Below are 25,050 nucleotides of genomic sequence, written 5' to 3' on the forward strand. Positions count from 1 at the left end.
GGCAATATAAAACTCACACCTGAAAGCAGATAAAAAGGAGAGAAGTTCACTTAGTCTTTGCATTGTGTGTCTGTGTGTGCCACACTAAGCATAAACAACAGAAAGAGGAGAAGAGAACTGTCTGAGGACTTGAGAACCAAAATTGTGGAAAAATATCACCAATCTCAAGGTTACAAGTCCATCTCCAGAGATCTAGTCCACAGTATGCAACATTATCAAGAAGTTTGCAACCCATGGCACTGTAGCTAATCTCCCTGGGCGTGGACGGAAGAGAAAAATTGATGAAAGGTGCCAACGCAGGATAGCCCCAAACAAGTTCCAAAGCAATTCAAGCTGTCCTGCAGGCTCAGGGAGCATCAGTGTCAGCGCGAACTATCCGTCGACATTTAAATGAAATGAAACGCTACGGCAGGAGACCCAGGAGGACCCCACTGCTGACACAGAGACATAAAAAAGCAAGACTACAGTTTGCCAACATGTACTTGAGTAAGCCAAAATCCTTCTGGGCAAACGTCTTGTGGACAGATGAGACCAAGATAGAGCTTTTTGGTAAAGCACATCATTCTACTGTTTACCGCAAATGGAATGAGGCCTACAAAGAAAAGAACACAGTACCTACAGTGAAATATTTATTTATTTATTTATTTATTTTTCATATTTGTATACCGCCCTACTCCCGAAGGACTCAGGGCGGTGAACAGCCATAATAAATACAAATACATATAGAAGTTAAAAACTATTAAGAAACAGATTAAGTAATTTAGGCTCAAAGATTAAAAAACATCCAAATTTATCTAAAGAGGTTTAAAACCCAATTTAAAAGACAGTTTAAAAGCCAATTAAAAAGGGAGAGTTAGGCCAGACCAGCTTGTTGGAATAGAAATGTTTTCAGGGCTCGGCGGAAAATGCGTAAGTCTTGGATGTTTCATAACTCCGGGGGAAGCCCGTTCCAGATGGTAGGTGCCCCCACAGAAAAGGCTCTCCCCCTGGGGGCCGTCAGTCGACATTGTTTGGCCGACGGCACCCTGAGGAGTCCCTCTCTATGGGAGCGAACTGGTCGGTGAGAGGCTATTGGTGGCAGGAGGCGGTCTCGTAAGTACCCTGGTCCTGAGCCATGGAGCGCTCTAAAGATAGTAACCAAAACCTTGAAGCGCACCCGGAAGACCACTGGGAGCCAGTGCAGCTCGCGCAGGAGGGGGGTTACATGAGAGCGCCACATTGCTCCCATTACCACCCGCGCGGCCGCATTCTGGACCAGTTGGAGCCTTCGGGTGCTTCTCAAGGGGAGCCCCATGTAGAGAGCATATGGTGGAGTTCACTGATGTTTTGGGGTTGTTTTGCTGCCTCTGGCACTGGGTACCTTAAATGTGTGCAAGGCATCATGAAATCTGAGGATTACCAATGGATTTTGGGTCGCACTGTAGAGCCCAGTGTCAGAAAGCTGGGTTTGTGTCAGAGATCTTGGGTCTTCCAGCAGGACAATGACCCCAAACATACGTCAAAAAGCACCCAGAAATGGATGGCAACAAAGCACTGGAGAGTTCTGAAGAGGCCAGCAATGACTCCAGATCTCAATCCCATTGAACACCTGTGGAGAGATCTTAAAATTGCTGTTGGGAAGAGGCGCCCTTCCAATAAGAGAGACCTGGAGCAATTTGCTAAGGAAGAGTGGTCCAAAATTCCGGGTGAGAGGTGTAAGAAGCTTATTGATGGTTATTGGAAGCGACTGATTTCAGTTATTTATTCCAAAGGGTGTGCAACCAAATATTAAGTAAAAGGTGCCAATGATTTTGTCCAGTCCATTTTTGGAGTTTTGTGTGACATTATGTCCAATTTGCTTTTTTTCCTCCCTTTTTTGGTTTTGTTCCAATACACACAAAGGGAATAAACATGTGTATAGCAAAACATGTGTTACTGCAATACTTTTCTGTGAGAAATACTTCATTTTCTGGAAAAATTTCAGGGGTGCCAACATTTACGGCCATGATTGTAGTTGTTCATTAGCACAGGGATAATGAGAAGTTTTGTGATGGCTAGTGTACTTAAGGAGGAATTGCTCTAGTATAAACCATAATGTACTGCAGTTGTTTTTTTATGGTTGCATCTGTATCATGATAATCCACATATCAGTTGTAGACTTTTCACCTAGTTTTTCTTGACTTGCTTCCATTAACATGGAACATCGTAGCAATATGATCCTGCTAACTTTATCATTAATCTAAGATTATTATTAAAAAGTTTCAAGGATTTTAATAGCTTTCCTCCAGAAATATTGGGCCATATTATGTGATACATAATTAAATATTCCTTCCAAATTTATAACTCCAACCTGTTACATACTTAATAAATATTAGTTAATTTGTTTTCCCTTGAATTTAAACTCATAATAAATTTTAGAATTTTAAGTATGTAATTGTAAAATATTTATATGTGACAAGGAAGTATGAGTGCTAGTGAAATGCCATCTGAACATGAACAAACAATGTGATGCAGTGATGATTTACAATCTGTTCTCACATCTGTTCGCTACCCCTGCAGTCACGTAATCACAATTCAGCCACTGGTCAAATGGCTTGCATTTAAAACTGGTTGTGATTTTTGATCTTTCCAGCTGGTTTCTGAGGGAAAAAGTCAGTTGGGGAAGCTGGATTTGCTTAATAATGACTACAGTAAAAATGATTGTAAAATCATGACCAATGACATGATGACTCACTTTATAATCATCCCAACTTATGACTGAAATTCCAGTCCCAATTGTGAGCATAAGACAAGAACTATCTGTAACATAACTTCATCCTTTATGAACTGTCTACTGGAATAGTGAAATATCTTTCTTTTTAAACTCTGTAGCGGCTGAAGACAGAAAGAGATTCTTTAAAGGAAACAATTGAAGAGATCCATTGTATAAAAGCACAAGAAGGACAACTAACTTCTTCAGGTAAGATTCTGGAAATGTAATGGTTTATGAGAAAATTATATCCCTTATTAAAACTTGTATCACTGATCCATTTTTGCCTCTTGTTAGAGTATTGAAAGTAGAGTACTTACTTAGGAACTATTTGTCATGTGAATAAATTTTTTTAAAATTTTTAAATTTTAAATTTGTCTTATGTATTTGGGGTGTTTTAAATTTTGTTCTCCGGGCCAATTATTTAATTGTATTTTAATGGTTTTTTAACATTTGTATTATATGTATTTTATTTGGCTGTTCACTGCCCTGAGTCCTTCGGGAGTAGGGCGGTATACAAATTCAATAAATAATAATAATAATAATAATAATAATAATAATAATAATAATAATAATAATAATAATAATAATAATAATAATAATGGAGATGCTTAAGCAAGAATTAGGACAAATCACTATTTACCAGATTGCAAATTTTTATTGGAGGCTTGAAAATGTATATATTTAGGGATATTTTTATGAGAGGATAATGTTTTGCTTTTTTCTTCTTCTCTGAATTGCATGCTTAAGTATTTATTGGATTTGGATAGGAATACTGAAATCACAGTATTTTTTTCATCTTTACTATTACTTTACTATTACTACCCTGTTTAATATTTTCTTTCTTCTTTCTTCTCCATTCCCTAAAAAAGGATTATTACCTTTGGAAGGTCAAGAATGTTCTGACAGTTTGGCAGCAGAAATTATTACTCCAGAAATAAAGTAAGATAAACATAAAATGTTTTTATATGGTCACACTTTTAACTTCATATATTACTGACATTTTACCAGGATTAAGATTAATGGTTCTTATTGATCTTGTCCAGTTTAAAATTTTATTTCCCTTTAAATTTACTGAAAATGGGTTTAATCTTCCTCAGGCAAATATTTGAAAAATAAATCTCTAGTAGGTCTGAATCAATTTAATCCTTCCTTGAATTTCACAAGAATTGTGAGTGTACTTTTATCTCCTTTCTCTTTTCATTTTTTTTTAAAAAACACATTCTATCTACTAAACTAAACTAAACTAAACTATTGAAGACCCTGTTGAATAAAAGGAGATGGGGAATGTATATTGTCTATTTCACACGAGCAGATTCGCATAAAATAGACCAAAATTGATGATATTTACTGTAACCTCCCTCATTGAATTTGTTCAGTTTCTGTTATACTTTCTGTTTTCTTCTATGAAGCTTCCTGATGAGCTTAAATGGAAATTAATATTGGAGTAATTGAATCAAGCTAGTATTAAAAGTATGTTTCTTAACTTTATGGGGTTAGAGATGGTTTATAAAATATACCAATAAAATTGATTAATGCCTGTTAAACTGGAGCTAGTGAGAAAATAAATATTTTTATTTCTATGGCTTTAAAAGTATGAATTAGATAAGTTGTACAAAAATTGAGCAGCTTTCTGAAGAAAAACAGGAAAATTATTCTTTTAGGTGACAGGAGTGGATGAGTGGAAATGAGGAGAGAGTACAAAAATGAGATTGTACTGTTGATGCATATAGGTAATCCTCATTTAGTGATGACAGTTGGGATCAGAAAATTGGTACTTAAACAGAATGGTCATTAAGTGAAACTGCGCCTGATCATTAGAACTTACTTCAGCTTTCGTTTGCTTTACACATCTGTGAAGGTTGTAAATGAGAAGCTTGGTCCTAAGGTTTCTTTTTCATCACCACTGTAACTATGAATGATCATTGCAGTTGCTAGCTAAGTGAAGACTACCTGTACAAATTGAAAAGGAATGAATTTAAAATTATAATTGATGTGATTGTTTATGGTGAAAAATTGTTTGTGATGAAAGATTGATTTAGTGAAGGATACAAAGGTGATGAGAATTTCTGACGAGCCATTCTTTGCCTCAGGAGTGAGCATGGGAAAAAAATGATGTGGAAGATAATCTAGGTTTGGTTATACAGAAAGAGTGAATGAGGATTTGATCACAAAAGTTAATATATGAAGGAAAACTAAATGACTAAAGGGAAGAACATGGATGGGCGGAACTGATGAGATCTTATTTATTTATTTATTTATTGGTTCAATTTATATGCCGCCCTTTTCTGGAGACTCAGGGCGGCTTACAATGCATTAAGCAGTAGCCTTCATACTTTTTGTATATACCTGCTTAGTAGGGTTTTCGCCCTCCCCAAGCGGTGTTCTTTTTTTATACAAAGTCATCTTATTGCCCCCACAAACCGGGTCCTCATTTTACCTACCTCGAAAGGATGGAAGGCTGAATCAACCTTGAGCCTGGTGAGATTTGAACTTGCAGTAATTGCAGGCAGCTGGTGTTACTTAATAGTGCTTTAGTCTGCTGCGCCACCAAGGCTCTTGAAAAAGAGAAGAGATAACAGAGACAGTATATGAAGTAGTGTGTAGATTTGATGGAAGCAAAATGCTTTGCAAGGATAGAAAGACTGGAGAAGTATAACAATGATGTTGTCAACTGGATTAAGCTATAGGGGGAAGGGGCTAAATGTTTGTGACTCTTTGGCTTTTCATTATTTCTGCATACATATGACCTAACACAAGTCCTAAAATTAGATCAAGAGGACTGAATTAAACAAATGTGTTTATTTATTGAGAAAAATGATCCAAAGTAGGTTGATGCTGTCCAATTAATGTAGGAGGGTTACTTCACAATGCATACTTTCTATAGTGATGGTATTGATCTTTCCCAGAGAATGACACTATTTCATTACTCCTGCTTTGTTTCTCAAGGGAAAAGCTTATTCGCCTTCAACATGAAAACAGAGTGCTAAAACTTCACCAGGAGGGCTCTGACAATGAGAGGATTGCTTTGCTCCAGAGTCTCTTGGATGATGCCAATCTAAGAAAGAATGAATTAGAAACAGAGAACAGGTAAGAAGGTGCTGTTTTCCTTTTAGACTAGTGGGGTGGAAGTGGATTGAAACCACTTGCTTCTACTTTAAAGATATTAAAAACAACATTTTTTAGCTGGGATTGCACATTACTGTTTGTTAATTCTGAAGACTTCAAGGATATATTGGAGTGATGAGGTAATGTCATCACTAGAGTAAGGGTCAGAATGTTTGTCCTTTTTTTAAAAGGACATTTTGAATGTTTCTTATTCAAAAGATGTGTTAAGCTTAATAGAGGCTTTGCTATATGTACCTTAGTTATAATTTTTTGTAGCAATATATTATCCATTGCAGGACCTGTCCCAACTTCACCAGAGCCCCTTTAACAAGGCTGTTTCAGGGTGACCCTGGATGGCCTTCATGGCTACCGTAATAATAGAATAGAATAGAATAGAATAGAATAGAATAGAATAGAATAGAATAGAATAGAATAGAATAGAATAGAATAGAATAGAATAGAATAGAATTGAATTCTTTATTGGCCAAGTGTGATTGGACACACAAGGAATTTGTCTTGGTGCATACGCTCTCGGAGTATATAAAAGAAAAGATACATTTGTCAAGAATCATAAGGTACAACACTTAATTATAGTCATAGGGAAACAGTCAATATAAATCTTAAGGATACCAGCAACAAGGTTACAGTCATACAGTCATAAGTGGGAGGGGACATGTGGCACAAGGCCACGCCATACTTCACCCACTCCTAGCAATCCCTAACTTTGTCCTGTTACCACTGTCATGACATAGATGTGGTAGGTTGTAATTTGAGAGACTTTGAGGCTGCCAGAAGAGCAAGAATCAGAACTTTGTATCTCCTTAGACATCCAAAGCAGTAAAAGAGGAGGTAAAGAAGAGAAAAAGAAGAAAACTATATGTACCCATTTTTGTGCTGGTTCCATTTGAAGAACTCAAGAAACTGCATTGAGAAAAATCAATAGCTTGGCATGTATTTTAGCAGTGTGATCTTGAACTGCTAGAGATGTTGGAAAAATGAGAATGAGAAGTAACATGGAGCCCATGACAGCAAACTAATCAACTTCATTAAAAAAAAAACAACCACTGTATTTCACATAGTCTGTGAGGTGCTTAATACATATTTGTGACTTCATTGACTTCTACCATAATTAGGAAGAGAATGAAGAGTATTGCTTCATTTGAAGGACAGGAGAATGTGCTAATAAGAAAATAAAACCTTGAGGCCATTATTTCCACAACTATTTCTAAACACCCACAAGGGCCTTGACTAGCAGATGATTCTTTTAGGAGAAAAATAAACCCACCGGTGCTTCTTAAAAGTTAAGTCTTGTTTCTTTTTTCTAGGCTTGTAAACCAGAGATTGCTTGAAGTACAATCTCAGGTTGAAGAATTACAGAAGTCTTTGCAGGAGCAAGGATCAAAAGCTGAAGATGTAAGTGAAAAGACACACAAATACATAGCCCTAAATGTTCTGGTGCCCCCTACTTTCCTGCTAATCATATTAATTGTTCTGTCAAATTTCATTAACTTTGTATATAAAGGCAAAGTAATGTCATTTTCTGTTTCTGTTCTTTTTATTGATGAACTGCCTACCTCCTGCCCCCCTATCCTCTTAATGAAATCCAGTTGATATTCTCAAAAGAAAAGCTGGTACTTAAAAAAAGTCTAACATTTGCATTCAGGTCTCTGTCAGAAATCTGATGGGATAGTCAAAGGAATACCTGAGATGGGATGGGATTGGAGTAGATATTTCCAGCTGGAGACTCAGCTGGCAACCAACTTTAAACCTATACAGAACAGGTGGCAGCAGTAAAAATTACAGCTTTCTGGGTAGCTAATAATTTACTTGATAGAAAGATGCATCTTCTGACTTACAGGCAATATATATCAATGTAGTCCAGATTGATTTGCAGCATTGGAGCCATGATAACATGAGGGTGCTATTTTCCCTTCTAAGAATGATAAACGCATTGTAGCAAATGAAACTGATAAATGGCTTAATACGTTCACAGCACACTACGACCGTAAGTGCTGAGACTCCCAATGCCCTCCCCTTTAATTTTGTGAGCAAAGCAGTTTTAGATTTGTACATTGTATGACCAATCATTACTGAAATATCATTGAAAAACTAACTTATACAAATAAGGTCCTGATGTTTTGGATAAAATATATTGTAAGCATTATGCCGGTCTCCATCATAGACTATACTAGGTTTCATTCAGCAGACTGTTACTACATATTGCACCAAAACCTTGTACATGCAAAAAGAAGTTGGGATTATGATAATCCCTTTTTTACTATTATATATTTGAGTTCATATTTTCATAAAGTTACCTTGTTTATTGTAGTATCTGCTTTGAGTTCAAACACTCACTCCTATCCTTAACACACCTTTGTGATAGTTTTTCAGAATTCTCTAGAGGAGGAGATAGGAGAAAGAAACCTTAGAGAGCACAGAAAGAGAAGATAATGTGCATGCTGTGTGAGAATGCCTTGCTTTAATTGTATATTCTTCAGAAAAGATACTAAATAGTTTCCTTCTGTTGGCTGCTGTTCACTTCGTACTAAACTGTCACCTCTGTCTCTTGGCATGGGTTTCTGCACAAGGCTATTGTGAGTATGGCTTCCTATTTATTTCAACCTGCTCTGAATCAGTCTCATTTGTGACTCAAATGTTTCAAAAAAGAACATTTAATTGGACAGGATTTTAATTCTTTTTTGCATTCTATGTGCTATCTGTTTGTTTGTTTGTTTGTTTGATTATTTTTTGCCGTGTTGTCCTTCTGGCAGCTTCTACACAATTCTGTGGCATGTTTTCCTAGAAACAGATATACAAATGATTGGAAATGTCTGAGGTTGCACCTAAATTATAAATTTAATCCATTAGGGGTTTCCTCAAATTATTTTTCAAATGACATGGACCTTATATTTATATTTAGTTGAGAGGGTTTAATATAGTATAAAATTCCTTTATAATATAGGAACTGATGTGAAATACTAGTGCAAACAATCAGATAATTCTGAATCATACATGCACATTTTTCTTCTTGTGTTTTCATACTATGGAGAGGGCTTTGGTGTTGTCATATGTGAGCTACTCCAAATAAATACATTGTTGGTCTCTTGGATTGATTCTTACCAAATCTGCCAGGCACTCCTGGTGATTTAAATGCGGAACACTTAAAATACCCATGAAAATATATATCATCCATAAAACATCCACTGTAAAATTTCTGTAAAAGACATTTTAGCATATAATCCCAGCTATAATACTGTTAAATTATATTTACAGTGCTTTCATCTCAATCTGGAGATTAGTTTTGGGAAGGAATCAATCATGTCTCCCTGTCTCTGGAAAAGAGATAAAGGGAACATAAGTCTTGTTGATTTTGCTTGAACTCCTAATGGCTTTTGACATTGTTGACCCCAATATGCTCCTGGATTATCTCAGTGAGTTGAGGATTAAGGGCACTGTGTTAACTTCTAAAGTTATCATTATCATTGGAGAGCCAGGTGACCTCTGTGGTTAGAATTATTGCTGTTTGCTGCTATTCAAATTATTACCTTTCTTGTACTGCAGAGGTCTTCAAACTTGGCAACTTTAAGACTTGTGGACTTCAATTCCCAGAATTCTCCAGCATAGCTTGTGGAGTTGAAATCCACAAGTCTTAAAGCCGCCAGGTTTGAAGACCTCTGTTGTACAGGGATAGTCTAGCTATACTCATTCACATGCTTGTAACTTCATACTTAAATTATAGCAATGTCCTCGGTATGGGTCTGCCCCTTGTATTTGCTACACGTTGCATCAGCTAGGCTGCTGAGTGACTCATGTAGGTATGCACATATTATGGCTCTTTTGAAGCAGCTGTATTGGCTGCCAGTTGTTGAACTATTTTCAAGGTTTTGGTCATGACATATTAACCCCTCAGTAACTTGACCTAAGTTGCCTTCACGTTACTAGCCTGGGTTAGTCACTGAAATCATCAGACGTGATCCTGCTCTGTAAACCCTAGAGTTGCTGAATATTGGGCGGCCTTCTCTGTGACTCCACTGATGCTGTGGAAAGCACAGGGTGGAACACCTGACTTAATAATTTGTAGGAACATATTCAGAACTCATTCTTTCATCCAACCCTTCTCAATTTGAATGTTGGAAAGAAAGAAAAAAGACTTTGGCTGTATCGTTTAAGGATTTTTTAAAAACAGAATATTGTTTTATATTGTTTGCATTGTTTTAAGTATTTTTAATTACCTGTATTGCTATTTTTATTATAAACTACTTTGAGATGCTTTGGCATATGAAGAGATAGATAAATACCACAAATTTGCATATAAACACATAAAGAGGGAAATTAGGCAGCCTAGTTCTTTTCCCCATAAGTTCTTTGTCCGGAATGTCAAACATGTTTCAGTTAAAAGTATAGATAAAAGTATACAGCTTTGTTTGTTTCAAGTAATTCTTTTTTTTCTTTTTTCTCATTTATAGTCAGTCATTCTGAAAAAGAAACTTGATGAACATCTGTAAGTAATAAAAATATTCCTCGTTTTCATAATAATAATATTTTTTTATTTTATGGAGAATAATTAGGATTGAATCACTTAAAATTGCTTCGTATATTAGTAATAATTCTGCAACTCTTACCTCCTGGTGCAAATCTATAGTGTGTGTTCTTAGTTTAATAAATTTATTCTTTAGGGCTCAAAAATAATATTTAATAATTTGATAAAATGTTTAAATCATGGTTTGAAGTAGGAATTTCCTTATTACATAAGTAAGCAAGCAGAATTGGTACAATTATTAATTTAAAATAATAATATCTTTGTAAGAAGTTAGTACTGAGTGGAGTGAAAGTGAATATGTTATCTCCAAAGTCTTGTCAACTCATACTGGCTAGTTAAGAAAGAGAGATATGTGTATATGGGATTGGTGTGGGATAAAGGGTGTGTGTGCTTTTATATGTTTGTGTGTATTCACTCTCCCCCTCCCCAATAATTCTATTATTCTATTATATAATTCTATTAATTATGTTGTTGGTTTGAGCTCAGAGTATGGCAATTTGGTGGCAAATGTTTTGTCCCCTTAACATATTTATATATAGTATTGTGGTATACTATATTTGTATATACTAACTTTTGCTTTTTTATGGTTGTGAAATAAAGTTCTAAGCAGTAGAAATGCAACAATACATATGGATAGAAATTTATGTACAAGATAAATTGCTAATACATACCAGATAAATAGCTAAGAGCTTCAAATAACAGTTCTAATAAAACCCTGAGTCTCCTTACAGCCATCCTGATTGAATGTCATAATTGGACTGGACTACTTTATTAGTATCCATACTAAACAAATGTTCTGGAAATAGGAAATCAGTTGAAAGCCTTAGAAGAAAAGAACTGAATGAAAAAGCAGGTTCCTTTTCTCCTAGCCTATCCAGGGCCTCTCCCCAAAGTTCCCTTGCCTTCCAGAGATAACCCAGTAATTTCCTGGGTACCTTAAAACAGTTCTTTGGGGATCTCTGTGTGCAAAGCTCATTGTTCCAAGAGGTTGCCTCCAGTCTCTTGCCTCCACCATTGACCTCTTGCTCCTCTGTTAATGGTGGTGGCTGCAGCCTTCTTACTGTATTGTCTTGCAACAATTTGTTGGTTCTCTAGGACATCATTTCTTCCTCATAGGCTTATCAACAGAAATGAAACTAGGCATGGTACCGGTTCCTGGTACTTTCCATCTTTTTCAACATCAGGACCCGGATTGTGGGGGCAATAAGCTGACTTTGTATAAAAAAGAACACCTCTTAAGGGGGGCCCGAAAGCCCTACTAAGCAGGTATATACAAAAGTATGAAAGCTATTGCTTAATGCATTGTAAGCCGCCCTGAGCTTCCGGAAAAGGGCAGCATATAAATTGAACCAATAAATAAATAAATAATAAATAAATAAATAAATAAATAAATAAATAAATAAATAAATAAATAAATAAATAAATAATAAATAATAAATAAATAAATCTTTTTTTCACTTAATATTCTCCAACCCAGCATAAATCATCTGTAGCCACATCCACAATCTCTAAAGTTCACATTTCCTTGTCTCTTTACTTTCATTATTTCTTCCTTAATTTCACCTAATTCTAAGGATCCTCAGTGCCTCAAAGCAAAAATCAAAACAAACATCAGCTAATACTAGTTTCTGACAAAACTCTATTTCTTTGCTGAAATCATCCAGTTTTAGTTAGTTATATAACTGTTCAGTTATATACAGTTATACTATCCTAATTTCTTCTCTCTTTAATATTGATCCAATTAAGAGTGAGAAAGCAATTGTTTTATGTGCACATTCTTTTCTTTTTTGCAGTGAAAAGCTCCATGAAGCTAATAATGAGCTTCAGAAGAAACGGGCAATCATTGAAGATTTAGAACCCCGTTATAATAATAGTTGTGAGTAGTTCTTTTTATTTCAAATAATTTAATTGCAACTGATTTTTTTAAAGCTCAGAGATATTTGCTTATTTCCTCCCAAAACTGTGAATAAAGATCTTAAACACAGCTCCTATTCTAAGGCTTAGCGTTTCAGCAGATTGCTATGTAGTAGTCATTTTTGTTAATGAAATAAAACCTGGTTAATTGTCCCTTTATTATTTGGGTCATGGAGTAAGCATATGCTTGAATGCAATTCACTCACTAGCAGAAATGAAATATACATAAACTTCTCTGTTTTCTTCTTTCAACATCCTGCAATACATAGAGACTCCTTCAGAAATTATAATACAGGTAGTCCTCGACTTACAACCATTCATTTAGAGACTTCAAAATTACAGTGGCACTGAAAAAAGTGACTTATGACCATTTTTCATTCTTATGACCATCGCAGCAGCCCCATGATCAAAGTTTGGATGCTTTGCAACTGGCATGTATTTATGACGGTTGCAGTGCCCCAGGGTCATATAATCGGCTTTTGCTACCTTCTGATAAGCAAAGTCAATGGGGAAGCCAGATTCACTCAACAACCACAGTGATTCACTTAACAACTGTGACAAAACAGGTTGTAAAATGGGCAAAACTCAAAAATTGTCTTGCTTAGTAACATAAATTTTGAGCTCAATTATGGTCTTTGGTTCGGGTCTACCACTATGGCTGCTCTGGGGAAATTCTCCAAGTAGATTTCTGAACACTACTTACAACCTTTTGTTTAATAATGGTTTGAAGTTATGACAGCCTTGGAAAAAGTGATTTATGGTTCAGCCTAGAAGGCATAACCATTACATTGCCTCAGAGGTCATTGGGCACTTGGCAACTGGCTCACATTTACAACAATGGCAATGTCTTGTTGTTACATGATCATGATTTGTGACTTTCTCAGCCAGTTTTTTTCTACGTAGAGTCAAGATTTACATGATAACAATGGCAAAAATGATGGTAAAATTGGGTCTAGTAATGTGATGACTCATTTTATAACTGTACTGAATTACAGTTGAAATTCTGGTCCCAATTGTGGTTGTAAGTCAAGGACTACCTTTATGCCTTATACCTTTAAGCTATATTTGTAGTTATACACATAAAATTTGTGTATAACTACACAAACATTTAAGACAAGGCTGCCATAGTGCCACACAAATATTTGCTTAATATAGATGCCATCCACTTCTTATTTGTAATCAGAAACAGAAATTTGTACTGATCTACCTCCAGTTGGGTTTCACCCAGTTTTTAGAATTCCTTGTAGTTATGGTTCAAATATATATTCTAATTTTTATGTTTCTTTGTTGTATTTAATCTGATGTAATCTGCTGTTTAGTATGTCTAATATCTCAAAATTCTTAAACTTTTGCATTATTCTGAAATGTGATATCTTTTCCAAATAAAGCACTCAGAATAGAAGAATTGCAAGAAGCTTTGTGTAAAAAAGAAGAAGAAATGAAGCAAATGGAAGAACGATACAAAAAATATTTGGAAAAAGCTAAAAGTGTAAGTATTTCACCTTTTGCAAACATTGTCCTCCCTCTACAACTTTGACAGAGAGTCAAATGGTGCTAACATAATGTAGAATAGCTAATGATTAGTCGCTGAACTGCATCTTTGGCTGCTTTATACTACATTGTGTTATTATTTCATTTAAACCTATTTTCAAAATAATTAAAACCCAAAATGACTGGATAGATATAAATGTGTGTTTATGCTTGTGTCTGTAAAAATAGAACTTTTAATCCCCAAATCTGTTGATTACCTTGAGAAATTGGTGAATGAATAGAACCCAATTTGTTATTAATATAATTATTTTGATATTGATCATTGAATGGCAAGATAATTTATGTTATGAACTGTCACTTTCAGCTTCTGTTATTTACCTTTTCTTCTACCACCATTTGCTGCACAACTTTGTTTTGTTTTGTTTTTTTTGTTAATTCTGGTAAGGGCTGAATGAGCCTGGTGGCGCAGCAGTCTAAAGCACTAAAGCACTGTTATTAACATCAAGCTGTCTGCAATTACTGTAAATTCAAATCTCACCAGGCTCGAGGTTGACTCAGCCTTCCATCCTTTCTAAGGTAGGTAAAATGAGGACCCAGATTGTGCGGGCAATAAGCTGACTTTGTATAAATATACAAAAGTATGAAGGCTATTGCTTAACACATTGTAAGCCGCCCTGAGTCTCCGGAGAAGGGCGGTATATAAATCAATTTTTAAAAAAAAAAAAAACGAGGAATGGTCCTCGAAGGTATCTTCCCTTTCACCTGCCACATTTAACAATGATAATTCTGGATTGACCAGAATTTATGTCCGGATGTTCTACTGCTTGATTAGTGAGAATTCTAAGCAGGAGATCTTCAGCAAGCCAGGCCAAAAAACATATATTAAATCAAATATGAAATTACTTCACTTTGAAGATTCATTGTAAAACAGAGTGAGAAAACATGAGAGCCAGCAAGACCAAAATGGGTATATTGTAAAGGTAGATTGTGAAAAAAACAGATTTCACTTTGTCATGAATTTTAATAAGAGATTCTAGGTCAGCATCATTTGCCATTTTGTCTTGGCTCACAAGGCATTTCCTCAGTTATCCTAATGTCTTCCATGCTGGATATTTGACTGTTTTCAACTTGCTTGATTCATGTTGCATTCTTACTGTGATTCCTGTTGTTTTCCCATAAACTTGTCAAAAATTCAAGGTCTTTTCCAGGTTGTGTAGAATGTATTGCCCTAAACTGCGAATTCTGATGGAATTGGATTATTTAATTGTCATATCAGTTGATCTTCTCTGCAATGGCCACAACCCTTTGTTTCAATTATTCTGCAGTCTCTGCTATTTCTTTGTTGTCTAGGTTGTACTTCATGCAGAGGCTAGTTTTGATTTTCTTATTCTTCAAATTTCCCTGCCTCAGACTCTTCAAATTGCTCAAATCCATTGCGAATTTTCTTTTTCTTCAATGCTACACAAATTTTCCATTTAGGATTTCCTTTCTTTTTTTTTTTAAAAAATTGAAAAAGTTTTTCAGATACAAATTTTTCCCCCTTTTTTCCCCCCCTCCTCCCTAACCCCCCCCTCCCCCTCCCCTCCCCCTGTGGCTTCTTCAAAATAAAACCCAAATTCATAACAGATTATATAATACTTTAATATCCCCTTACTCCATCCCCCCTATGCTGACCCTTTCTTTCTAATAATATTATTATATCCCCCTTATACTATACATTTCAAAATAACATTCTACTATAACATTATATAATAACTCATAATTTAGCATAATAATATTATTATATCTCCCAGTTTAACAATTTCTGCTCATAATCTACCCTTTTTCTCCCCCCATACACATATCTCTTAAATCAAATCTTTTATGTATATTAATATAACATTTCAAAGCAACCTTCCACTATAAAACTATATAATAAATCCTAATTTAACATTTATTCAACTCATAGTCTGCCCATTTCCTCCACCCCCATAGATATATCTCTTAACTCAAATCTTTTACATATATTCATATCTAAACATAATATCCCTTTTCTTAAACTAAACAATCAATAAGCTAACCTGTCTCCACCCACTTTCCTACAAGACTACCATACTTAATAATTCTTAGTATCTTTATTCTTCTGCCCACACCACTAAAAAATATTCCCTTATGTAAATAAAATCCTCTTAAAAAGACTTTAAGCTTGTAATCCATATGATATCTTCTGTAATGTCTTTCAGCTGGATTGTTAGCTCCATCACCCATGTTAGGGTAACATCACATCCTAATTCCAACAGTATGTTCGGTATCTTCAATTACCATCTGCCCCCATCAATCGCAAATATATTCTAAAAAAAAAAAAAAAAACCAACCACCCGAGTGACTTTATATTTGTATTCCATATAATGTCTATAGTGGTGTCTTTCATCCAAATTATTAATTCCAACCACTGTAATAGGGTAACAGCCAGATCATCTGCGTGCCCCAATTCCATAGCTCTCTCGCCTTGTAGCTCAGCATAAACGTAGTACATTTATCAAAGAATCCAAAAAAAAAAAGATAGTTCCAATCATTTCAGTTTAAGGCCCTTTTCACATCCCAAAAGTACAGCACTGCAGAAGTCTGTCACTCTCCTCAGGATAATATAAATCAATATTTTGCCTCAACTATCTTTTCATATATTCAATCATCTCTTAAATAACTGGCATTACACTGTTGTTTAGTTTAAAAGTTTTTGTTTTTGTGTGACCTGCTTCTTCTTTTCTTGACTTTTTGTGGGTTAGATCTCCATCCTGATTTCCTTTCTATAAATTGTATATCAACTGTTTGGTTTTCATGCTGATCTATAACTTGATCTTGTTGGTTTTGTTTTTGTGGCTTAAATCTCCATTCTGGTTCTATGAGTTTTATATCAACTGATTGATTTCCATGCTGGTCTGTAACTTGATAAGTCAGCACTTTAGAATCCAGAGCCGCCTCTATTGTATTTATAAATAGTCCAGCTGTAACCTCTGAAGGAGAATCCAGAAGCGGCTCATCTACAAAGACTTCTGTAACTTGTTGTTTTTCCATTACTTCCACCTCCTTCTGCTTATCTTGAATTTCTATCTCTTGTTGGTTTTGTTTTTGGAGAACCTTGTAGTAATTTTTTTCCGCTTTTTCAACAGTATTTAGCTGATATCTTTCTCCTTGGTATCTCAATATTATACCAACTGGAACATCCCACCTGAATGAGATATTTTGTTTCTTTAGCTCAGTCACCAAAAATCCAAATTTCTTTCTATCTTTTAGAATCTTAGGTGGCAACTCTTTATATATCCAAATCTTTCTTCCATACAATTGTAGAGTAGAATTAAAAGATTTTTGCACAATATCATTTCTTATTTCTTTATCTGTGAAGTAAATCACCACATCTCTAGGGAATTGCCTTTGCTTTGCAATCCAATAATTTACTCTATACGCCTTGTCAATCTTACAAGATACCTCCTCAGGATGAACCTTTAAAATCCCGGCCAGAACTTGAACAGATATTTTTCTTAAATTATCTCTATTATTTTCCTGTAACCCTCTCATTCTAACCGCAAATTCCGTGAGCCTGTATTGCATCATTGTAACTTCTTTTTCAATCCCTTGCTTTATATCTTCTGCATTGTAAGTCTCATGACCAGCTTCCTTTTTAGACTTTACTTCTAAACTATTGTCTTGAATATTTATCAAATCATTTTCAATTATTTGTATTTTATTGTCCAAATTATAAATCTTATCATCAATTTCCTCCATTTTAGACTCTAATAACTTGATATTTGTATCCATCTTTATAACAATTTCTGAAAAAGCATTAGTCACTGTTACAATCTTTTGTTGCAGATTATCATACTTTAGTTGTATCATTTCTTTAATTTCTTGCCTAAATTTTTCAAGTTTCTGGTTCACAGTCTCATGATATCTTGCCATTTCCTCCTGGACAAATTCTTTTAAATTAAAGCCATTCTGCTGAGTCTGTAAACTCAGAGCTTGTTCACATAATTGTAAATGTGGGAACGCCCCCCCCCCCGCTGCTTGTTTGTCAGGCTTTATTAGTTTTGACGCCATTCTGCCACACAAACTCTTTTTAAAGAAAGAAAACTTTTCCCCAAGCAAGATCAAGTACAAATCTCCGAGAAAAAAGAAACTTAAAATAGATATTTTTCTTCCAGATTCTAGCCAGCACTGTTTATTCCGCTACTTTGTAGCTTGTTACGGAAGGACTTTCACTTTCGGCTTTCTTCTTCTTCTCAAGCCTCAGCAGTCGCCATTTTAAACTTTTTTTTTCCTTCACTCTGAAACGCTTGTAAAATCATTAAAAATACTTGTGATTTAGGGTCCCAAGTCCAAATCTCGTCCTTTTTAATTAATCCATCTGTTAATTTCGTTGATTGGTCCGGTTCCAGCGCCTGGCTCTGCAAAAAGGCAGAGTTCTCCCGAAGCCCGGAGCAGCGGCGAGCGGAAATAGGGAGCCACAACCTGCTCGTCCCCAAGAGTAAAAAAAAAACTCTGGGGACTTCGCAGAGGGCTCTACCTGCCCTCGCCTGCTCTGTCTCACATTTCCTTCAGGAAATGGAGTTTTTCGAGCCGCCTTTCATATGTAAAGGCGGCTCTTTACAGGCAACGGGGCTGGCGGTCTCAAAGGACCGTCTGGCGGCGATGGAAGCCAGACCGGAAACCTAGGATTTCCTTTCTTAATGTCTTCGTTCCTTCATTCCAATTCTTGAGTTGTTACATAGACATACATCAGCTGGTTGATTTGGGTCATTGTTTCATTTGGAATATTTTTGACAGCTCCATTAATATTTGTTTCTATTTTAGCTGAAGGGTTTTTTTTTTAATTTTGGCAAATGTATTCTTTGGCTTCTTTCATTTGGTCCATTTTCCCAACTAGTTCTTCATTAACCAATAGTGTTGGCAATGCATTAGTAACTTCAGTTTCTTTTCTCTGTTGTTCTCCATTAAGGCCTATAGTCTTTTCACGTTCTGTTTGTTGCTAACTATGCAAATTGGCATTTTTATTGGTAGTTCTAAATAAACCTGAAGTTTGAATTGCTTGGTTTTGAGTTGCTTCCAATTCAGCATTGATAAAGAACTTGTGTTTGAAAATTAAGTCCGTTTGGTCCATAAATCTGTTTGTTAACTGAAAAATTGGATGTCTTTTCAAAACGGGTACATTCACATTTCAATGTTTCTGATTCATAGAAACATTCCATAATTGAGTAGTTTTGAGTAGTAATAGCTATGGTGACACAGTGGTTAGAATGCAGTATTGCAGCTAACTTTGCTAACTGACAGCAGTTCAGTCCTGATCGGCTCAAGGTTGACTTGACCTTCCATCCTTCTAAGGTCAATAAAATGTGGACCAGATTGTTGGGGGCAATATGCTGACTCTGTAAACTGCTTAGAGGGTTGTAAAACCCTCTGAAGTGGTATATAAGTCTAAGCGCTATTGCTATTTTTTCCTTCAACCAAATTCTTTGCTGTCTGTTGCCTTCTCTTCGCCTGTCAGATCCATGCTCTGGTTGCCTAGTAGAAGCAGCCGACCTCTGTAGCACATTTTTCAGTGAATGCCCAGGAGTCATAGCACCCAATGTGACTTTCGTTAATCTGGGCAACATTCGATCCGGCATGAAATTCGAATTATACATTCTCACCATACCAGATGGCTTTTTTGGAACACATTTAGATAGACTCTTCAGCTTAAATCTGTCTGATATGATTTTATCTGTTCAACAGCATCACTAGAGCAGGCAGGTCCACCACATAATGAGCTACCCCTTGGAGGGATAATAATGATGATTTTTGTTTTCATGACAAAAGACTTTCAAGCTCACATTCTTTGGTAACTAATTTCTTCTAATTTCTACTCCATCTCATCTTCTCTCCTCTCCTCTCCTCCCTTCCCCTCCCCTCCCCCAGTATATATTCATAGGAAGGAAGAGAAATACTAGGAAGAGAAATCTAGGCTAGGTTCTTCATATGTTCCCAAGTATTTAAATTGAGTATTTTTATAACATTAGATCAGTTGTACCTTGTGGCAAAATTCTTATGTTGTTCCTAATTCCTATAAAGCTAAAATTGATACATTTCTGGATGTTCTGTAGACCTGTAAAACTTAAGCAACTCTAAATAACTTGCCAAAGATACACTGTTTCAGTAATGTAACAGAACTTCTGCATGCAAAAGATCTTAGATTCAGTCTGGCAGTCACCTGCTTAAACCTTTTCCTGTCCAAGATCCTGGATAACTGCACTAATCAGAACAGATGGTTCTGGAGTAGATGAACAAATATTCAACTTCTTATGTTCCTATTTGGAGTTACCTTCTTAGTATGTGATTCTTGCTTTTGCAGGTCATCCGTACTTTAGATCCCAAACCAAGGTTGGGTTCAGCACCTGAAATTCAGGCACTGAAGAATCAACTGCAGGAACGTGAGAGGATGTTCCATTCCTTAGAGGTAATTTCCTATGAAATCTTGTGCATATTTAAACCAAATTAAGCCCTGCTCAAAATCAGTCAGTCTTATCTCGATTAAAAAGCACATACAATTGAATCTTCTTGGCAATTACATTAAATACATGAAAGGCAAGCATTATGCTTTTTATCCTGAGCTGTTAATCTGAAATATGAGCTTCCATGATGAAAATTAATCCCTATACATTTTCATGAACAATTTAAAATCCCACAGTTTGCCACCATTCCACACAACAGAAATAAAAATACGGACTTGAGCGCTGAGCTCAGTATACTCCCATTACAGTATGCATGTGAAATCATGAGAAATACTTTTTTCCTCCTAATAGAAAGAATATGAAAAGACAAAGAGTCAAAGAGAAATGGAGGAGAGATACATTGTCAGTGCCTGGTACAATATGGTAAGTAGAGTTCACATTGTAAAATAAGAGTACCAGCAAAGATGAATGAATTGCTTCGCTTCTGTAGTATGTTTTCCAGAACTAAATTGACATTCAGACTTCAAAGGTGATGTGTCCCCTGGTATCTTAATTGTTTGAAGAACATTTTTCCCTTTATAATACTCAGTTTTCAAACCTTGAACTTTTGAAACTTCAACCTGCATTGAAGCTTCAGTTTTGAGGCTTCGACGCAGCCTCAAGGTGTTAAGGAACGTAAAGGAATGTATTGTTTGTATATTGATACAGTTCAGCCCTCATTCTGTGTAACTGTCATTTCCCCCCCCCCCCACACACAATTTCATGGAGTTGGCAAGAGTAAATTAAAATGAATACCAAGGACTCCTTTGACATTGTTGTCTCAGAAGAGAGGTCCACTTTTGGAAACAACCAAAGAGAACTGTTGGAAGAAGGCAACCAATTTAGAATCAGAAAATCAGAAAGGACCATGATTGAACCTTCAAGCGGACCAGGATTTCCAGGTCTGTTTTATAACATAAGGGAGCTTCCCCAGGATGACCAAAACATTCTCTCTTCTGAAAGAGGGATGAAGTGTGTCTAAGACCTTTCGCTTAATCCAAGAAAATGTGGATTCCTTTTATTGGAATCAATTCAGTGGAGTGACTTAATAGGTTTGGCAAAGAAATCATGCAGCCCTGTCGGTTTCCCACACTAAAACTACATGCCTTTTGTTTTAATTTCTTTCTCTCTATAGGGGATGACTCTTCATAAAAAAGCAGTAGAAGACAGACTTGCTAGTACTGGTTCAGGACAGTCTTTCCTAGCTAGGCAAAGGCAAGCCACCAGCACAAGGAGAGCTTATCCGGGCCATGTCCAGCCAGCCACAGCAAGGTAGAGAGAGTCCTTGCCTTGCCTTTTGAATGGAAGCCATCCTGGAATCAAGACCTACTTCTGTTATAAGTGACTGTATTTCAGGAAAACCTAGCCAGCATTCTTTCAGTATTGTCTCTTCATGTCTCATTTCCAGAAGAGAACTTTTCTTTCTAACTTTCTTCTTTTCTGGAGTCTTCCTTTTCTCTTTTAACGTGCCAAAATGTTGAAAAACATCCAATGGAGGAGGGTATTAATGGACTATCCCCATATCCCTTTTCATATGTAATTGTCATCTCTTAAGAAAAACCCTATAATGGATGAAAACAAATTTTAACTTGTCCCCTGGCTAAACGGTATGGCGTTCTTCCCAAGGCTACCGGTGCATTGAAAGAAATATGCCTCTTTTGTTTTTCACACTAATTTGATCTGTTTAAATTGGGTAATGCAATTTGCAACTGTGCTACGTAGAAAGATGTGTAACATTACTTGCAAAGATTAGATAGACATGCTGGCAGAAGTTATAAGAACCTGATGAGACATGTTCATGGAATTATCTTATGTTGCTGTTACTTCGTTTCCTTTGGCTTCATCTGGTTGATTGTTTAAATGCTGCTTTAAAAAAAATGCCCTCCATTACTGAGGAGTGTTTTTGATAGGTCAATAAGAAGGATAAACCCATTTGACATTGGCGCTGATGTCTTCAGGTAGTTAAGATCATTCTAACATGTAAACTTGCTAACCTGTTGTGCTAAGTGAGATTTCATGCCTGTACAGTTATGGATCTGTCAGAAGCAAGGTTAGTGTTTATCTGATTCTGCAAGTTATGAATTCTGGTTTCTGAGCTACCGCACCCTTCTCAAATCTTTGGGATTAACTCAAGTTAAACTGTTCCATATAGATGGAGGTTTCGTTGAAGACTTCAGTAGAGAGGGGGTTTTTTTTGCTGTATGTTTTTTGTAAACTTAAGCTTATGTTGACTTTTTAAGAATATTTCAAGAGCCTTGGCTCTTTGGTCAAAGGTAAGGTAACAATCCTGTCTTTCATTCTGAACTGAATGGATCTGGATTTTATCACCATATTTAGGTATGGATATTATTCCCCTCATTTTTGTTAATACAGTCATACAGTGCACAATAATTTTCTGACTTAAAAGATACTTGTTTTTAACTCATTGCCATCTAAGCACATGAAAGGAGTTTTTAAAATCCACTCCTGTAAAGGTGATAAAATTAAGATGTAATGCCATTAGTCCTTCTGTAGTAGGTTCCAGTATTTGATAAAGTAGGCCAGATGTTGTCCCTACTGCAGAGAAATCATTTAATAATCAGTGTATGGCTAATTCCTTTTGTAGGGTTTTACACCTATAAGCAAATTTATTAGGTAATCATGATTTTTGTGCTGATGCAAAAAATAAATAAGATTTTGTTGATTAAACTTATTTTGATAAAGCCTACACAGTACTTACTCTTTCAAGAGTTAACTTGCTCAAGTTATATAGAAGGTCTAATATTCTTAATTGGCTACTTCTGTGCTTTTGTATACAAAAACAGAGCAAAACTCATGTCTGAAGATGTTTTTTCTGCCAACTATTATGGTAATCTAATGAAACCTGATTATTTAGTCTTGCCTGAAAAAAAAACTTGAATGTAATTTTTCATAAACAGATCTATCTTCTCTTCTTTTTCAGCTTTCAGTCTCTTCACTAGCTCTCCTTTCTGACTAGTTATTATTGAGGTTTTTGATCAGCTTTATTTCATGTTTTTTAATTAGTCTTTTATATTTCTCACCTTTCCTGAAAGCACCTTAAATTTATTTCTCTAGTCTTGCTAGTTCAGATCTACTTGCGCAGAAGTGATAAGTATATCCAATACAAAGTCTAATTCTTTTAAACTTCAAGGCTTTGTAATTTAAGTATTTCATTTATTTTGTATCCCAGACACGCATTTCTGTAAGTTAAAAAAAATGAAAGTCAAATATCATATCAAGAAAGCCAAAGAAAGTTAGTGGCTGGTATTTCCTACTGAAACAAGTGAGATATTAGTTGCATCTAAATAAATACAGTGTCCTTAATTTATGGAGGAGTCATGTATGGCTGTGTAATTTGTTGAATTCAGGAGCTGTGTAATTTGTTGCTATGTGCAGGCTTTCTGGCTAAGGTAATTTAAAGAAAAAATCATGTAGGATCTTCAAACTAGTCTACACATTTTGTTTGAAACATTTCTTATAACTATTTGCAACATCAAGGTTTTTAAAGAGTTTCAAAAATTCTCTGATAGAGTTAAAAGTTGGATTCTCTTTTGTTATACCATTGTTTCTAGAATTTTATAATTAGGTATTTTTTCCCATTGCAAGTTTTTTTTTCTTTCATACTTGTATGACTCCTAAACAGGACATGGCTAAGATATATCTGTTGGGTTTTTTCTCCTATTAATCGTGATCTTTAATGTATGAAATGATCAGTTAAATCTTAATTCCAATTAGATATTGAAAACTTAAGGAATTATAGGAAATGAATGCTGGTAACCTGTTAGCACACCAAATATTTAATATTTCCTACTGCATTCTCGAATGTATCTTTAGGGTAGGCATATCAGGTTGAGAAAATTCACCATTAATTAGCCATTGAAATACACCAGAGGGACATATTTCATTTCAATAGTGGGTTATGAGCACAATAAACATTGTCCATATTTCTGGGAAAGGAATGTTTGATATGAATTCTTTGTTATATAATTTAGCTGAATTTACATGGATGGAAAACTCTAGGCTGCGGCTTCATTATTAAGACAGTTGACAGTGGGTTGCTCACTTCCATTATTCCATTATTATACAGAAGCAGCAAGAGACATTGCTCCTTAGCCAGGATATTTTTTTCAGTTATGTTTTTTTGCCTAAAGGTTACAGACAGTCTTTACCTTATATTGAGCTTCAGGCCATCTACATCTAATCCTGGCCTCATGTACCGATGTCTGAAGCTGCCTTTTTGGCTAGAAAACTAATTAGGCTTTCAGTTTGGATTCTGAAAATCTGAAGTTGGAATATAATTCAAGATGGACTATTTTCGTGTGTGAAAATATACCTAATTAATTCAGCATTATTATTTTTTCCTCAAATAATTGCCCAGTTTGAGCTGGGTTTTCAGAAGACATTTGGGCAACTAGAGAACTGAATGCGATCAGGGAAAAACAGATTTGGTTAATATCAAACTGCAAGAGGCATAGTGTAAGAGAACCCGTGGAAGGTTTTTGTGCAAAATGATTTAAAATTTCAAGTGACCAGCTGTTTTACATTACATTTGACATATTAAAAAGTTTCATTGTTATATACAGCAAAGTCTCCTATATAAATAGCCTATGAGCTCATATATGCAACCAGGCAGGGAACTGCTAGATAGAATTTCCTTTTTTTCTTTTGGTATATTGTCTAGAACAGATATGCCCAAAGGACCATTGTGGATTTTCTGAGGGCCGATAAATTCTGTAGACACTTTTTTGCAAATATATCTTCACATCTTA

General features: G+C 35.6%; 1 protein-coding gene across 1 annotated transcript in view; it reads left to right on the plus strand.

The window, feature by feature from the left end:
* Nucleotides 1-23,132, plus strand: part of HOOK3 (hook microtubule tethering protein 3) — a 56,421-nt gene extending 33,289 nt beyond the window's left edge. The window contains exons 13-22 of the mRNA XM_070938532.1: nucleotides 2,851-2,938; nucleotides 3,601-3,670; nucleotides 5,678-5,818; nucleotides 7,162-7,249; nucleotides 10,303-10,337; nucleotides 12,170-12,252; nucleotides 13,679-13,779; nucleotides 20,143-20,247; nucleotides 20,594-20,665; nucleotides 21,417-23,132. Of these exons, the coding sequence (XP_070794633.1) occupies nucleotides 2,851-2,938; nucleotides 3,601-3,670; nucleotides 5,678-5,818; nucleotides 7,162-7,249; nucleotides 10,303-10,337; nucleotides 12,170-12,252; nucleotides 13,679-13,779; nucleotides 20,143-20,247; nucleotides 20,594-20,665; nucleotides 21,417-21,557 (924 nt within the window). The 3' untranslated portion in view covers nucleotides 21,558-23,132. The remainder of the gene's footprint in view (nucleotides 1-2,850; nucleotides 2,939-3,600; nucleotides 3,671-5,677; nucleotides 5,819-7,161; nucleotides 7,250-10,302; nucleotides 10,338-12,169; nucleotides 12,253-13,678; nucleotides 13,780-20,142; nucleotides 20,248-20,593; nucleotides 20,666-21,416) is intronic.
* Nucleotides 23,133-25,050: the final 1,918 nt, after the last annotated feature.

The sequence above is a fragment of the Pituophis catenifer genome, unplaced genomic scaffold (assembly GCF_029215685.1).
Source record: "Pituophis catenifer annectens isolate HBS135680 unplaced genomic scaffold, rPitCat1.0.hap2 SCAF_2, whole genome shotgun sequence".
Lineage (NCBI taxonomy): Eukaryota > Metazoa > Chordata > Lepidosauria > Squamata > Colubridae > Pituophis > Pituophis catenifer.